We start from the raw sequence: 17,863 nt of genomic DNA on the forward strand, positions 1-17,863 counted from the left end.
TAAAATAAGTATCAGTTAAGCATTGGGGTTGATGTAATCAACTAGACCCTTCCCCACCTCACAATTTCAGGCCTTGTGCCAGCAAAAGAAACGATTATTAGACATTGATATATTTACACTTCATCCTTTCGTGTTCGACAGACAAAAAGAAAAAAAAGTGCCCACCTAAGCCGTGGGTTGGCGGAAATGCTAGGTTAAAGGGCCAGGCAAGATGCTTTGCGATGTCTATTCCAGCTCTTTGTGTTTTGAAAGGAACGTCTACAACGACATTGGTATCGGGCTGTATTGGTCCAAGTTGACTGCGTCTTCCTTATATAAATAAACATGGGTATCGTAGAAAGAGTTTTCAGAGTTAAAGATTTTCATGTTAACTCTCTGTAAACCAGCCATGGATATAACACCAGAGTTGTCTCCCGTGCTTGCCGACCGATTCGGAACAACACTAATTATCAACTAATATTGCTTTTTAGCCCTTGTCTGATATTGTATTATTGACTAGTGTGGAGGCGCAATGGCTCAGTGGTTAGGGCAGCGGACTCGCGGTCATAGGATCGCGGTTTCGATCCCCAGACCGGGCGTTGTGAGTGTTTTTTGAGCGAAAACACACGAGGCTCCGGCAGGGGATGGTGGCGAACCCTGCTGTACTCTTTCACCACAACTTTCTCTTACTCTTACTTCCTGTTTCTGTTGTGCCCGTAATTCAAAGGGTCAGCCTTGTCACACTGTGTCACGCTGAATATCCCCGAGAACTACTTTAAGGGTACACGTGTCTGTGGAGTGTTCAGCCACTTGCACGTTAATTTCAGGAGCGGGCTGTTCCGTTGATCGGATCAACTGGAACCCTCGACGTCGTAAGCGACGGAGTGCCAACAACAACATATTGACTAGTATTGCTTTTAGCCCTTATATTATTGTTTTTCCGCGGCGTCTTTTACCTGTTTCAGTCATTAGACTGCGGCCATACTGGGGCACAACCTTGAAGAATTTTTAGTCAAATGAATCGACCCTGTTCTTAATTTCTCTTAAGCCTTGTACTTAATATATCGATACTTTTACCGAACTGCTAAGTTACGGACACGTAAACACACCAACACCGGTTGTCAAGCGGTGATCACACACACACACACACAAATATATATTCGACAGGCCGTTTTCAGTTTCCGTCTGCCAAAGCAACTGACAAAGCTTTGGTCGACCGGAAGCTATAGTAGAAGACGCTTGCCCAGCGTGCCAAGCAGTGAAACTGAACCCGGAACCATTTGGTTGGGAAGCAAACTTTTTACACCACACAGCTACGCCTGCGTAATAATTTATTATCGAATTTTTTTTGTTGCTACCCACAATAAATATACTAACATTCACCTCATTGATTGTTGGCTGATTTTAAGATCCACGTCTTTCTCCCGTCATCCGTTTTACATCTCTAGTAAGGTACTATTGTCATATTTTATATTCACAAGAAGTCTCTCAGATAGATTGGATGCCAAAGATTATTAAGATGTGGATTATCGATTTATTGCTTTGGAGCTGAGTATCATTAGCAACTTTACAGATGTTGGTTCCCCATTTTTTTTTTTTTATCAAAATGGATTCATCATTGTTTCTAGAAGGTTTTTAAAGCGCTTCTTAAAGCATTATGAATGCTTTATAAATATTTCATTCAGAAGTTGGTCACCCATAGAATAGGTCTGTCTCGAGTCCTAGGATTCATAAAACACCAACTTCACCTGGTCTCCATAGCTCATAAGTTACTGAAATTACAACATTACCTCTTGAACGGGATGCCATTCCGTCGTAGGGTTAACTTCCCAGCTATTGATGGAATTTATTAACGGCTGAATGGACTGGAATAATGTGAAACGAAGTGTTTTGCTCAAGAACAGGAAGAATGGAATTTCAACCATGTTTCGTGGTTTGCTACCACAACAGCTCCTTTATAGGATCCAGTTAGCTCAAGACATCATCAGGAGGAACCACGTCCGGTTTCGGCCCCTACTTCTCTACCGTTTTGACGTGGCGGGGCCACCCCCTTTCGGAGGTGTCTTCAGCTCTGGTGTTGGGAGCATGTCTTCTTTCACTGTTTGTGACTGTTCTAATTCAACTGTAGAATGTCTCTCGCTATGGTTATTTTCCAGGAGGTTCTGGCCACACGTCTTACGGTTCATCAACCCGCGTTGTTGAATTACTTTCTTCCGACATACCTTCCCTTGGTCTAGGAATCTTACGATCGCGAGTATATTACTCTAACCTTCGCTCACCTGTAGAATATTACACTAAAACTTTAGCCGTCACCAGGCTTGCACAAATAATATTAGGTGCCTATATAAAAGCAAGCAGACACAGATACCCTCTCAGCTCTCCTGGGTGCAACAGCTGGAGGAAGAAAGAAGGACCTCTACAAGTGCTCGGTTGGTACTCATTTCAGGAGTTCAATTACAGCTGAGTAGATAGGAGCAACGTGAAATGAAGTGTTTTGCTCACAGACACAACGTTCTGCTCCACCCGTTGCCGGAATCGAATTTACGACACCCTGACCGTGAGCCTAATACGCTAACCAGTCGGCCACGCATCACATCATAGACTGTAAATAGACTACTTATTACGTCAAACTTGAAAATAATTCTATAACATTAGGCGTATATAGGCGTAGGTGTGGCTGTGTGGTAAGTAGCTTGCTTACCAACCACATGGTCCCGGGTTCAATCCCACTGCGTGGCATCTTGGGCAAGTGTCTTCTACTATAGCCTCGGGCCGACCAAAGCCTTGTGAGTGGATTTGGTAGACGGAAACTGAAAGAAGCCTGTCGTATGTATGTATATATGTATGTATGTGTGTATGTGTTTGTGTGTCTGTCTTTGTCCCCCCAACATCGCTTGACAACCGATGCTGGTGTGTTTATGTCCCCGTAACTTAGCGGTTCGGCAAAAGAGACCGATAGAATAAGTACTAGGCTTCTAAAGAATAAGTCCTGGGGTCGATTTGCTCGACTAAAAGGTGGTGCTCCAGCATGGCCACAGTCAAAAGACTGAAACAAGTAAAAAAAAATAGTATTGAATTCTGTAACATTAGGGGACGGAATTAATTACTGTAAGGTTTCTCCACCGGTTTTGTACTTTTTTTTAATATATAACCACTACACAGACTTTTGTAGTAGGGATGTCTAAAGTTTCTTAAACTTACACCACACAGTTGAGCTCGAGCTCGGTATATAACTGGTGCTGATTTCATTCGTCACAGAAAGAAACAAGACGTGAACCATTTTTGACACAGCCGGTTGTGATTTGAGGTAAATTTAACCACTATTTATAGCATGTAGAGGTTTCTTTGTTAACTTAACCTTTTTGCTATTCCCCAAGGCGAAGTCTGAAGTAATGGAAAGTTGTAACAAATCGTCAAGCCATAAGTAATTTAGTTATTCAGCATTACTAAACATCTACATTAATGAAGATTTAGTGAAAATTTTCAGTGGTTGATGCGAAAGAAAGACATTTTTGTCAATCATTTTGTTGGGAGTTTTGTAGAATCTGATAAAGACTATGATATGGCAATCTAAGAGTGTCTTCATGAAACTGTTAACAAACGAATGCTGACACTGCGAGATGGATTGGTAGATAGATAGATAGATCGAGAGAGAGAGAGGGAGAGAAAAAGAGAGAGAGAGAGAGAGGGAGAGAAAGAGAGAGAGAGAGAGAGAGAGAGAGATAGAGATAGAGAGAGAGAGAGAATAAATGAAAAGACAGAGAATAGATGAGAAAATGAGAGGAAAGAGGGTAGATGGAGAGAGAAAGAGAGTGAGAGAGAAAGAGAGTGAGAGAGAAAGAGAGTGAGAGAGACGAAGTGATGGAGAGCAAACGAAAAGATATAAATGACAGAAAGAGAGAGAGAGAGAGAGAGAGGAAAGAGGGTAAACGGGGAGAGAGAGAGAGAGAGAGGAAAGAGGGTAAACGGGGAGAGAGAGATGAAGTGACAGAGAGCAAATGAAAAGATAGAGAATAGATGAGAGAAAACGAGAGGAAAGAGGATAAATGAAGAGAGAAAGAGAGAGAGAAAAAGAGAAAAAGAGAGAGAGGAAAGAGGGTAACTGGAGAGAGGAAGAGAGAGAGAGACAGAGAGACAGAGGAAAGAAGGTAACTGGAGAGAGAAAGAGAGAGAGAAAAGAGGGTAGATGGTGAAAGAAAGAAAGAAAGAAAGAGAGAAAAAGAGAAAGAAAGAAAGAGAGAAAGAGAGAGAGAGAGAGAGAGAGAGAGAGAGAGGCAAGTGAGTAGGGTAAATAATAAATAAGACTAGAGGAATTATATAAAACGAGAAAAGGAAAATAAGTTACATACATGCAATAACGCATACATACACACACACATACATACACACACATACATACATACATACACACATACATGCATACATACATACATACACACATACATACATATACACATACATACACACATACACACATACATACACACATACATGCTTACATACATACATACACACATACATACATATACACATACATACAGACATACACACATACATACACACACATACATACATACACACATACATACATACACACATACATACATACACACATACATACAGACATACATACATACAGGCATGCATGTATACACACACACAGTTACTGAAAATGTGACGCGTAGTGGTTAGGGGTACGGGTTTTACGATCATAAGGTCATGCGTTCGGTCCCTGGGTTAGGCAATGCGTTAAGTTCTTGAGCAAGACACTTCGTTTCACGTTGCTTTGGTCTACTCTGTTTTAAATGAATACCAGATTAGTTCCAGACGGATTATGTTCTAAGAAGGAACGATCCGTGTGGAACCAGTGAGTTTGGACGCAACATGAACAAGAAGTGAAGACGAATGTGTCTGGAGTACCTGAGTAATATATTTCGATGTCTCAGTTAATCAGCATTGGCGGATGGCAGAAATAGTTGGGCGTCGAAGAAAATGATTTAAAATATTTGATTACGTCTCTTTATGTCATTTTGTTGTCTAGCTTCAATAGTTTCTGACATAGCAAAGTGGAAACTAAAGCAAGCAATCTATCAAGCAAACAAACGTGAAAAACAGTGGCACGACTTTTCTTCACTATTTTCGACTCAGGGCTGTCTTTTCTATTTATTTCCAGTTCGCTTCTTGCATTTTCAGCCCCTTTTCAGTATCTCGTCTCCAGCTATTTTAGGGCGTCTTCTCTTCCGCCTCCCTGGCGAGCTGCAAGTCAGGGGCTGACGCATAATGTAGTATGTTGGTTTTCTTTCGGATTTTGCTGCACTGCCTCGTGTGTTTCCCTGAGGGAAAGCCTTTCTCACCCAGGTTTTGTTACTTTGAATTGTCCTTTTGAATTATAGGTAGGGCTGCTGGCCCTACAAAAATTCGCTTTTATCTCTGCAAAAAGGTTGGTCCGTATTTTTTTTGGCCTCTGTCCTTTAACCTGTCTATTATGGGAGGCCCTACCCGAGCTTCCGCTCCGCTGGCATAATTCTCATCGAGGCATAGGAGCCACCGTACAGCAACAAGGACTGGACCTTGGGGTGGGCTGGATACACCAGATGAAAGAAATGAAGGGAAAGGTGCACACACACACACACACACACGCACACACACACAATGTTATTGTTACAGAGAAAAGCTTCCATCCTTTGTTTGAAATCAAACACAAGTAAAGCAAATAATATTCCGAATAATACACAGCAAATAGATATTCTCAATTCTATGTGTACCATTATCGTCTGTTGTGCAACAAAATAGACCGCCACCAATATTTGCTAATTCATATAAGCTTTCTGAAGTGTATTGGTAAAAAAAAAAAAACTCGTTCATTTAGCCTTATACTGTGGTTGCTCTACCTGCTAGAAATAGTTGCAGAATATACTCCAGATCATACCCTACTATCTTAAAAATGGAAGGCACACTGTATAATGTACTCCTGAATAAAAAGTATGTCCGAAACGCCAGACTAAAAGGTAAAGTAATAAGTCGAGATGTTCACGGATGGGACGTCTTTGATCTTAGGTTTGCTGGATCAAGGCTAACCTAGTGTTAAACAACAACACCAACAACAGTAAATAGTCTAAAATCTCCTCTTATGTATGTATGTATGTATGTATGTATGTATGTATGTATGTATGTATGTATCTATCCGTGGTATGATCAATAAGTATCCGGACTGTTGCCATAATAACGAAGTTAAAGCACGCAGAATGAAGCCGCTTGGCACATATTGACCTTGAACTCAGCTCTGCATGCGCACTAAGTTTTAACGTCCTAGCTCACTTTTCTGTTTACAGCAGTGTTTGGAAGGAAGGTGTGTAGCGTGTGATCGTCGCATTGACCATAACAGAATGAGTTGAGCAGAGAATCTGCGTCAAATTTTGTCAAAAGCTTAGCGATACTTGCTCAGAGGCCTACCCAAAGTTTTCAAAAGGTTTTCATCCTTCTCGACATAATCAAGGAGACCTTGTGCAACTAAAACCCGAGTGTTTCTTTGGTCAGCTGAAAGCAGTTTTGGCACAAACTTGGTAGACAACTTGGTATACCTAAATCTTCAGTGATAATGGACTGAACTGAACCGTAACTAATCTGAGGCATTGGAGTCACCATCCATGAGTTATCAGATAACTCACGGATGGTGATTCGACGATTTTCTCTCACAGCTGTACCACATATGCGATGTTTTTCTCAGTTCTGCTGGTTGCGGGTCTCCCAGAACGTTTGTTAATATCGACATGTTTACGGTCATTTTAAAAATGTCTGAACCACTCGTACACGTGCCTACGGCTCATACACTCCTCTCCATACACTTTCTGCAACATCGCGCAGGCCTCCGAGCAGGTGTCGCACTGACAACTTTCTCTGTCATGGTCAATGCGACGATCACACGCTACACACCTTCCTTCGAAGCACTGCTGTAAACAGCAGAAGTGATCTTGAAAGTTAAAACTTAGTGCGCATGCACGGCAGAGTTGACTCTGCTTCGCTCTGCGGCTTCACTCTGCGTCCTTTAGCTTCGTTACTATGGCAACAGTCCGGATACTTGTTGGTCAAACCTCGTATACATATCTTTTACTGTTGGAGGCTGAGTCAAATGAATCGGCCAGGTATTTATTTTCTTTTAAGCCTGGTACCTATTCAATCATTCAATTTTGCCGAACCGCTAAGTTACGAGGATATAAACACACTAACACCGGTTGTGAAGCTGTGGTAGAGGTCAAATACACACACACACACACACACACACACACACACACACACACACACACACACACACACACACACACACACACACACACACACACACACGACGGGCTTCTTTCAGTTTCCGTCAACCAAATTCATTCACAAAGTTTTGGTCGGCCCGAGGCTATAGTAGAAAACATTTGCTCAAGGTGCTACGCAGTGGGATTGAACCCGGAACCATGTGGCTAGGAAACAAAGCTTCTTACCACGTAACTACACATGCGCCTTATATAATATATACAAGGGGGTGCTGAAAATGTCCTGGCCTTAAGGGTGTCGCGAAAGGCTTGGTTGGAGGCTCAACCTTCCGAATGTTTTTTAAAAGGCTTAGAAAAACTGAAGGACTGCTGCAATAAATGTGCGAATCTGAGAGGGGAATATGTTGAACAAAATCATAATTAACTGATCCTCCTGTATTTTCTTATACCCAAATCCTGGAACTTCTCAGCTCCCAACTCCTCGTGTGTGTATGTATGGATATATACATATATATATTTGTGTATGTACATACATACATCATATTCTGCTATGAATGAGCCTCTGACGGACAATTCGATAACGCAAAATCTCCCCAACCATATCTGTCATTTCTATATTTATATCTAGGCATGTCACCGACCGTTATATGTGTTGCAGAACAATGTCGCAGATCCAGCCAAGACTGGCGTCATGTTACTTTCTTTCCTATTCAAACCAATCCCAAAATAAATTTATTCAACAGATATCCATACTAACGCTTGCAGTTCCTATAAATAGTCACTTCATTCATTAACACAAGTCAACTTAATTGAGACTGATATAGTCTACTGAAAAATAAAAACACAATGAGAAAAAAAACAAAACAAACAAAAAACCCACAACAACAAAACAAAAAGAAGAAGAAAACACAGTACAATCTGCTATTTAACTTACTGATCACGGACGCTTAAAAGACAAATGAAACTTGATGCAATTTGAAATGAGAGATTTGAGGACACAGGCTGTACTCAAGCTAGGTTTCGAAGTACTCCAGGTTTCCGTGAAAAAGTCCTGGAGTGCCACGAAATAAAGATTTGTTTTGTTGTATCTGGGGAGAACATTCTCTTTTAGTGCCTTTTAATACACACACCGGTAAAATTTCCACTCATTTATTTATTTATTTTTCTAAAATTTTCGTTGCGTCTTGCAGCCTTTTCAATAGTTGTTGACAACTATTGAAAAGGCTACAGAATATGTTTCAACACACGAACTCACATAAAGAATCTTGCAAACCAAATCAAAAAATGAGAGAGTTGTTTTGATATAGCCTGGAGCTGACCAAACCCTTGTGAATGGATTTGGTAGACGGAAACTGAAAGAAGCCCGTCGTATATATATATATATTTATGTGTGTGTGTGTCTGTGTTTGTGTCATCGGCCATCACTTGACTACCGATGTTGGTGTGTTTACACCTCTGTAACCTATCGGTTCGGTAGAAGAGACCGATAGAATAAGCACCAAGCTTACAAAGAATAAGTCCAGGGGACTAAAAGGCGCTGCTCCAGCATGGCTACAGTCAAATGACTGACACAAGTAAAAGAGTAAAAGAGTCGTAGTTTACACGATATTTTAATAAGTTAAGCTGGTCTTTTTTTGTTTGCTTCATTCATTGGAGTGCAGCCATGCTGGAGCACCACTTTGTCGCGTTATTCGAATAAAAAAGGTACTCATTTCGTCAATTGTGAAATGATGAGAGGCCGCACACACACACACATGCGCGCGCGCAGGACTTCTCAGAGTTTCCGTCTACCAAATTCACCAACAAGCTATTGGTTGCCCAAGTTTCTACGCAATGGAACCGAACCCGAAACCACGTGGGTTGCAAAGCAAACTTCTTAAGCTCACAGTCATTCCTACGACTATATACACTCTATATTTTCTTTTTAAATATAAATAAATCCTAGTTTTAGAACAATATTTATTTATGGCAAACAAGTCTGTAAAATATAGGCATGGATTCTGTGATGTTTTTGAAAATCGTATAAAGATACTACAACAAAATATCAGGTTGTCCGGAAAGTTCGTGCCGATTTTCTAAGAGGTTCTTCTCACTCAACTCATGTGGTACCCAAACATCGTAGCGATTTGTGTACCCAAGCTTTACCAGGTGCTCATGAACGACAGATTTTGATTGGTTAAGGCTTTCTGCCAATTCTTGGGTTGTGCAATGTGGGTTATTCTCAATTAATGACTTGATTTGGTCATCATCTGTAGTGGATGGTCTGCCTGATAGCTCTTTATCAATAAGGCTACAATCTCCAGCTCGGAACTTTGCGAACCACTTCCGTACAGTTCTTTCGGATAAAGAAACATCACCGTAAGCTGCGCATATTTCTTTGGTTGTTTATGAGGCATTTTTCCCTTTACAGAAAAAGAAAAGCATCAAGTGCCGAAAATGAACTTTCTTATCTTCCATTTTAAAGGGTTACAGAATTAATACAGGTTATAGGAACATAAACCTTCTTCCCCGAAAAGATAGCTTAAACTGTACTCTAAATGGAGGTGTAGTCAAATTCTGTTTTATGGACTCAACCATGTTTTAAAATAAGTCGAAAGGTAAGCTACTATAAATCGGCACGAACTTTCCGGATAACCCAATACATTTCGGAGAATTTCGAATATACACCGATGTGCTTAGTGAGAACCCCTTGTTTCGTACATTTACTGTTATATAATCCATAAATATTGATATTTGACGGAGTTCCGTGACCTATGGGAAAAACTACAGTCGATTAAATCAATCTCAGTACTTAACTAGTAGTTAATTTATTAACCTTGAAAGGAGGCAAGGCAAAGTAGATTCCATAGGGATAGTTACTCAAAATGTAAATTCAATAAATCTTTTCATAATGATTTTTTGAGATGATGGAAAATTATATTTATTTTTATTAATAGGAAATTGTCGAGAAACCAGTGTTCCTTCGAGAAGCCAGCTATTATGATTTAAATCAAGGAGAACTTGGTAAGTATTTCTAACTAAATATACAATAATATATTAAAAATAACATTTATTCACTTATTCCTTTCTCAAATACACGTCTCTCCTTCTGTAATTCTAACCCATCTCTTCTCATTAAGATACGTTTCCTATCCCACCATCTTTCCAGAAAGCGATGTCAGCGTTTACGTAACATTTACACACACGCACACACACACACACACACTCCTTTTATCTGGATATTAGCAAAAGATGCTCGGTTGCTGAAAGCAATTCTTCCTCATCTGTTTTCCCTTTTCAAATTCTTCCAGCAGTTTTCAACTATTCCACATTTTCTGTAGGGACATTTAGTCCAACTCACCTGTGTGGAAAACCATCCTCTTTGGTAACTTTAATTTATGTAAATTCTCCCAGTTATCGCATTCCACCTACAACAACATCACTAATATAGAGGCCGAGATGTTTGTCATCTTGAGCAGTTTGCTAAATTTAGTATTCTTTCTGCTTTTCCAAATTACCTTGAACTACTTTTACTTAAAATATAGATTTACCCAGTCATCAATGGATCTTCTTCCAATTAGGTCCTCTGCTGATTGCTTAATTTAAGACAACTCACCTTACCATACATTATACAGCAACTAATTGGCTGAAGCACTGTCTACATAGTAGACATAGAGATATGTCAAATTCATATCTTATACGTAGATTAAAAAAATAAAATGATAAACAACTTTAATCGATTTTCGACCCTTATTGGTGTCTCATCAGTAGTGTCTATATCACTTGACCAATCTCAAAGAATATACGATCTAAGATATATTTCATTATGGATTAAATCTCCGTTACATCACTTTCCATATTATCATAAACCAAATGCACATCAGACGACAAAGTGCGTTCTGTATATGTAAAACGGTATATAAGAAGAGACTAACGGTCTTGCACGCGTGCGGACATTTGAAAACTAAAAAGCTTCATTGTTATGTGAATCATAGAGATGGTCGTTGTCGCTGCAGCAGTTGAGGTGTCAGACACATCTGTGACAAAGAAACACCACCACTTTCGTACTTTCTTCACTTATGAAGGCACACTGTGGGTATAGCATAGGCGTTAGAAGTTGCGATTGAAAGAGAAGCTACTCAAGGAATCCACAACTGAGGGAAATGATGGGACAACCCATAAACAAGTATTTGAATGTAAATATTTTATATAAGCAGCCGAGACCCATAGAACGAGTTGTTAGTTCCTCACAAACTAGGAATCTACAACAATCTAAAAATCAATCTAAGAGATGACAAGTTTGGAATTCTACTGTATTTTGGTGAACGATTACATTAATCAAATTTTGTGATCAGTTGTGTTTTATATACGGGGTGGTCGCTAGAAAAGCGGAAAATTTGACGCATATTGATTACCTCAAATAAATCTTGTCAAAATATAAACCAGTATTTCCTGAATTTTTTTCTTTTCTAGCGACCACCCTGTATTTTACAACCGGACACACACGACTAGGCGCATTAATGAATATCTCAGCAAACATATTTATTTCAGCTACATTTTTCAGCTACATGAACATATTACCTGCCAAATACATATCCATATAAACAGATGTTAATGGGTGTGTGTAACATATTATTATTATTATTACCAAACGACCTCCGCACGGCTGACTTTGTGTTCATTCGACGTGACACACGACGAAAACCCCTCCAGTCACCCTACGATGGTCCATATCAAGTCATACACCCGGGAGATAAAACATTCCAACTCCTAATTGACGGAGACAAGACACAGTCTCCATCGATAGATTGAAACCAGCCCATCTCGATATTGACAGTCCCGTTCATGTAGCCTAGCCACCAAACAGGGGTCGTCCTAGACAGATCACACCAACCCTTGACAAGGAACAGTCACCAAAGAATCGAGTAACCACATGCATGGGCAGGACAATTAAAACACCTTCCCGTTTCCAATGACAGTCAACAGTTCTGGCGGGGAGGTATGTAAGGCAGGATTCGTGACAGACAAACTATAGACAGGAACTTCGCTGCGGGCTAGCAAGGAAGTTGGTCAGCAACAAAAAAGGGACTTCCGGTAGGAGAAGAAAAACAAAAGAATGTCAACAATGAGTGATAAACGAATCTGAATGAATTAAGCAGAAATAACTGGCGACTTAAGCCCTGATGTACGTAAAGTAATAAACCCTTGATAAATGTATTCTCGTCTCCACTAGTTTGTTTGCGTATAGCTTAACAGAGCTATATGTGTGTATATTATTCCAACCTAACGAGGTGCCTCAACTGAAGAACCTAATTCAACTGAAACATATATATATATATATTCCATATGAATACTTTGATATCTGTTACTCTATGTTTGTAATAAGTTTGACATCGACTAATTCTATGATTTATTTCCTTACAGGGAATTGCTGGTTCATTTGTGGTCTGAATTCACTTATTGTCAACAGCAAGAAGAAATTCCAAAAAGTTGTCCCTCCTAACCAGGGCTTTGAAAAATCTGACCATTACGCTGGTGAGTATCCCATACTACTACTACTACTACTACTACTACTACTACTACTACTACTAATAATAATAATAATAATCATAGTAATGGTTTCAAATTTTGCCACAAGGGCAGCAATTTGGTGGGAGGGGACTAGTCAATTACATCAACTCCAGTACTCAACTGGTACTTGTTTAATCGACCCCGAAAGGATGAAAAGCAAAGCCGACCTTGGCGGAATTTGAACTCAGAACGTAAGGACGGACGAAATGTCGCTAAACATTTTGTCCGGGGGGCCTACGATTCTGCCAGCTCACCGCCTTGATAATAATAACAACAACAGCGACAACAACAATAATAATAATAATAATTCTTTCTGCTATAGGCACAAGGCCTGAAATTTGTGGGGAGGAACTAAGTCGATTACATCAACCCCAATGCTCAAGTAGCATTTATTTCATCGACCCTGAAAGGATGAAAAGCAAAGTCGACCTCGGCGGAATTTGAACTCAGAACGTGAAGACGGACGAAATGCCGCTAAGCATTTCGCCCGGCGTGCTGACGATTCTGCCAGCTCACCGCCTTAATGATAATAATAATAATAATAATAATAATAATGATGATGATGATGATGATGATGATGATGATGATAATTTCAAATTTTGGTATAAGGACGAAAATCTGGTGGGAAAGGGAAATCGATTTTTTTAATATTGTGGTTCACTTTCGTTTTGGGTCACTTTTTTTCTTTGTACTCTCTTCACCGATAGTCTAGACATTCTTCCCTGTTACCATCACCTTCCTCTTGTCATAAAGCTATGGAGTATTAATTGTTTCTGGTTAGCGTTACGAAGTTTGGAATTTGTTGTTGTTGCTATTGCTTTAGATGTATGTCCTCCCTCCCTTCTCCCACGGTCTCCTAGATGGCTTCAGATTTTGAGAGCAGAGTGTTCACCTCCATTGCTAGTATTTTGGGTGCAATAGATTATTCTGGACCTTGTAGATATTTCGTTGCTGTTCTCTATCTTTTAGTTTCGCCATTCCTTTGAACAGGTACCCATCAAGTGTGTTTTATGACCACACTTGTAGCAACTAGACTTCTTCTATCAGTCTGTGCACTATCACTTTCGTACCCGCATCCGCCATCGAAAAAAGTCCTGTGGAGGTCTTGTCGTATTCGGAGTTCATGAGGACATGAATGCCCATTGAGGTCACACCCTACCATACCACTGATCTACTTACTCATGATAAGTTACGAAGGTGACGACGAACACAGAAATAAGGCCGTTCTCAACGTCCTTGGCCATGCACCTCATGTTTCGTCGCCCCAGGTACTGGAACAAGTGTACGTGGTCTGATCAATAAGTATTCGGACTGTTGCTATAGTAACGAAACTAAAGCATGGAGAGTGAAGCCGCTTGACACAGATTGACCTCCAATTCTGCTGTGCATGCGCACTAAGTTTTAACGCTCTAGCTTACTTCCGCTGTTTACCATAACAGAGTGGGTTGAACAGAGAATCTGCATTAAATTTTGTCAAAAGCTTGGCGATACCTGACCAGAGGCCTACGCAAAGTTTTCAAAATGTTTTCATCGTCCTCGATACAATCAAGGAGATCTTGTGCAACTGAAATCCGAGTGTCCTTTTGATCAGCTGAAAGCAGTTTTGCAACAAAGTTGGCAGACACGCGTCTTATACTCAAATCTTCAGTGATAATGGGCTGAACTGAAAGTAACTAATCTGCACATTTTCTGATAACTCACAGATGGTGATTCGACGATTTCCCGTCACAGCTGCAAGCACATCTGCGATGTTTTTCTCAGTTCTGCTGGTTGAGCGTCTCCCAGGGCGTTTGTCAATATCGACATTTTTTCGGCCATCTTGGAAACGTCTGAATCACTCGCACACTTGTCTGCAGCTCATACACTCCTCTCCATACACTTTCTACAATTTTGCGCAGGCATCGTCATGCCAACTTTCTCTGTCATGGTCACTGCAACAATCATTCGCTACTCACCTTCCTTCGAAGCACTGCTGTAAACAGCGGAAGTAAGTTAGAACGTCGAAACTTAGTGCGCATGCACAGCAGAGTTGAAGGTCAATCTGTGCCAAGCGGATTCATTCTGCGTGCTCTAGTTTCGTTACTATGGCAACAGTCTGAATACTTATTGATCAGACCTCGTACAGCCTGTTGTATATCGCACCTGCTCTGACTGCTTACTTGCTGTGTCTTCATTTCTGAAATAGAGTTGAAAGTCAATCTATGCCAAGCGGATTCACTCTGCGTGCTTTTGTTTCGTTACTATGACAACAATCTAGATACTTATTGATCAGACCTCGTATAGCCTATTGTATATCACACCTGCTCTGCTTGCTTACTTGCTGTGTCTCCGTTTCTGAAATAGAGGCCTATACAGTTTGCCTCGATTCACTGCACCCCTTGCACATGTTGCTCTAGCAAATAGATATTAGTAATTTGTAGTCATTTGTTTCCTTTCTTGCTTCTTAAAATCGGGATCAGAATGAATTGCATGTTGCTTGGCTACGCAAGTTTACCACACTGACCAATATTGTACAGAAACATCCATGATGAATGTCTGAGTGTTGCCGGTGACGCTTACAAATAAAGACCCTCAAAAAATTCTTGACTTGATAACACCTTCAGACGTCGAAATTCGTGGGCATATGCTAATAAAGACACTACTTTTTAATTTCTTTTGTGAATATTTGCCTTTTTGAGAGAAAGAAACAACCTTTTTTTTTTCAATTATTTCTTTGCAAATAACTGTTTTTCTTCAGTATTTTTTGTGTTTTCGTGTATTGGGACGTTTGTTTTTGTCGTCGTCGCTATTGTTGCAGACCAATTATTTACAAATATCCAAAGAAAAAAAGTGAAGAATAAAAGAAGAGTGACATTTTTACCATTTTTGATAAAAGAGCTGAGTTAGAAACTCGTACGAGACTATTTCGGTATTTGTATTCCTAAAAAGAAAGAAGATGTTACTAACAACAACACTCATAATAATCTCTTCTAATATAGGCTCATGGACAAAAATTTTGGGGCGAGGGACTAAGTTGAGTACTGGGGTCAATCTAATTGACATACCACCCCATGCCCCGAAATTGCTGGCCTTGTGCCAAAATTTGAAACCACTGTTAGTACATTCTTACCTACCTTTTGCGTCACGCTAAGGGCAGTAACTCAAGGAAGAAAGTAGAGAAAACTAAAGGACAATTAAAAAGGAAGGAGAAGTAATCAGAAAATAAGGGAAAATAGAAAGGCGGTGGCAGCAGTGGTGAAGGCGTTCATTTGTTGTATGTGACGGTTGTTTGACGTTGGTAATCATTGTAGTGTTGGTGGCAGCGATGACAATTACTTGCACTATAGCGCATGCGTTAAATCATAAATCATTTCACGAAAATATGCAGTTCGCCACCAGCAACTCACTACTTACAAAAACCACCACCATCGCCTTCATTAACTAATGCTCTTTCAACATCGTAATCAACAACAAACTGTTACACTTATCAATGCATGTATGTATGTATGTATGTCTCTTCTATTTTTCTAATTATTATAATTCTTCCGCCGAGGAGAGAGCCGGTTTCCGACAAAGATACAAGGCTCCATCTTTGGGATGTAGTTAACAGATAAATTCACATTTGGAACTTGAGAAAAGTCTTTCATATTTTTACTGTTCCACTCACAGATTGGTCTTGTAATGTACGAATCAGCCGGTCGATTTCTCTATCTGAAAATCCCAGTTTATCCAGATTCTCCTTTAAGCATTTACTAACAAAACCTAGTGCTCCAATTATTATTTGTATGAATATGAATTCATAGTCGGGATATAGAAGCTGGAGGTTTCGAAGAAGTTGTCCCTAGATATCCTCTTTTTCTTCGATTTTCAAAGAGATATTTATATCTGCAGGGCCTCTATGATGGCACCATACCTTTGCCCCTCTGTCCCAAACAACAATATCCGGCATGTTATGTTTACATTTGACAGAAGCTTTGATGGGAATATTCCACCAATATTCCTTGAGTTGGTATGTTTGTAAGTATGTATGTATTTATGTTTGTATGTATGTATTTATGTCTATTTATGTGTGTGTGTGTTTAGCGTGGTGACAAGGCTGCATGTGACTAAAGCCCGGTAATGTTATATCTCCGGGTTTAATAAGAGTCAGGATAAGGAACATCAAGAGATCCGAAGACAAGTTAAAGTTGACTGCTACATTTATTTCGCCGCTAAAAGAAAATACAGCAACTAGTATACATGAATAATTCTGTCAAATGAAATACATAGGTTCCTCGTGCTTCTTAAAGATAAAGATGTACGCGGGAAAAACACAAAACGTGGCGACAAGGAATTCTGCTAACAATTATCTCCTCACTGAAGCTGCAAAGCAGAATAAAACAGCTTTCATGCCGAAGATCCGAGCTTGCTCGTAGCGACCCACCACATCGAGGAATTAGCTGATGTCAGCGCGCTTGTCTAATCTATCACACATACGTGTGTGTGTGTGTGTGTGTGTGTGAGTTGTGTGAATGTATTTGTGAGTGTGAATGTATGATTATTTATCTGTATAGTATTCTTTATTTATATAGCGTCTTTTGGCCATTAGCACTTCTCTCTGTTAAACTCCCCTCTTTCTTTTATTCCTGCCACTTCGTTCAGTCTATATCTCCTCTTCTTTCAACTGAAAGCTTTTTTTTAAGAGTATCACAAACGTACGTGGGTAGAAGCATATTAGTATTATAGAAAAACATTCTAAGCATGTAGACATATAGTCAAACAATATACAACTAAACGTACTGCAGTTGAGAAATATCAAGTGTCGAAATGTACATACATGCACAAGTTTATATTATTTGTTCCTACTTATTCAGTATTGAGGTTGCTTGAACTTCTGCACGGGATGCTCCTAGTGCAACTGGATGCTTAACCGTAACAGATCATCAGGGAGCGCTTATTGCATTGTTACAAAGAAATAAAATCTGAAAAGAACAATATCACAATACTGGAAGCAGACTGGATGACGATAACCTGAACTCAACAGTAGCAGTCGTACGTGTATTTGTACACACAAGACATAATACATATATATACATACATATATATATATATATATA

General features: G+C 39.8%; 1 protein-coding gene across 1 annotated transcript in view; it reads left to right on the forward strand.

The window, feature by feature from the left end:
• Nucleotides 1–17,863, forward strand: part of LOC128247365 (calpain-9-like) — a 28,521-nt gene that overhangs the window by 1,480 nt on the left and 9,178 nt on the right. The window contains exons 2-3 of the mRNA XM_052966710.1: nucleotides 10,175–10,241; nucleotides 12,642–12,752. Of these exons, the coding sequence (XP_052822670.1) occupies nucleotides 10,175–10,241; nucleotides 12,642–12,752 (178 nt within the window). The remainder of the gene's footprint in view (nucleotides 1–10,174; nucleotides 10,242–12,641; nucleotides 12,753–17,863) is intronic.

The sequence above is a fragment of the Octopus bimaculoides genome, chromosome 3 (genome assembly GCF_001194135.2).
Source record: "Octopus bimaculoides isolate UCB-OBI-ISO-001 chromosome 3, ASM119413v2, whole genome shotgun sequence".
Lineage (NCBI taxonomy): Eukaryota > Metazoa > Mollusca > Cephalopoda > Octopoda > Octopodidae > Octopus > Octopus bimaculoides.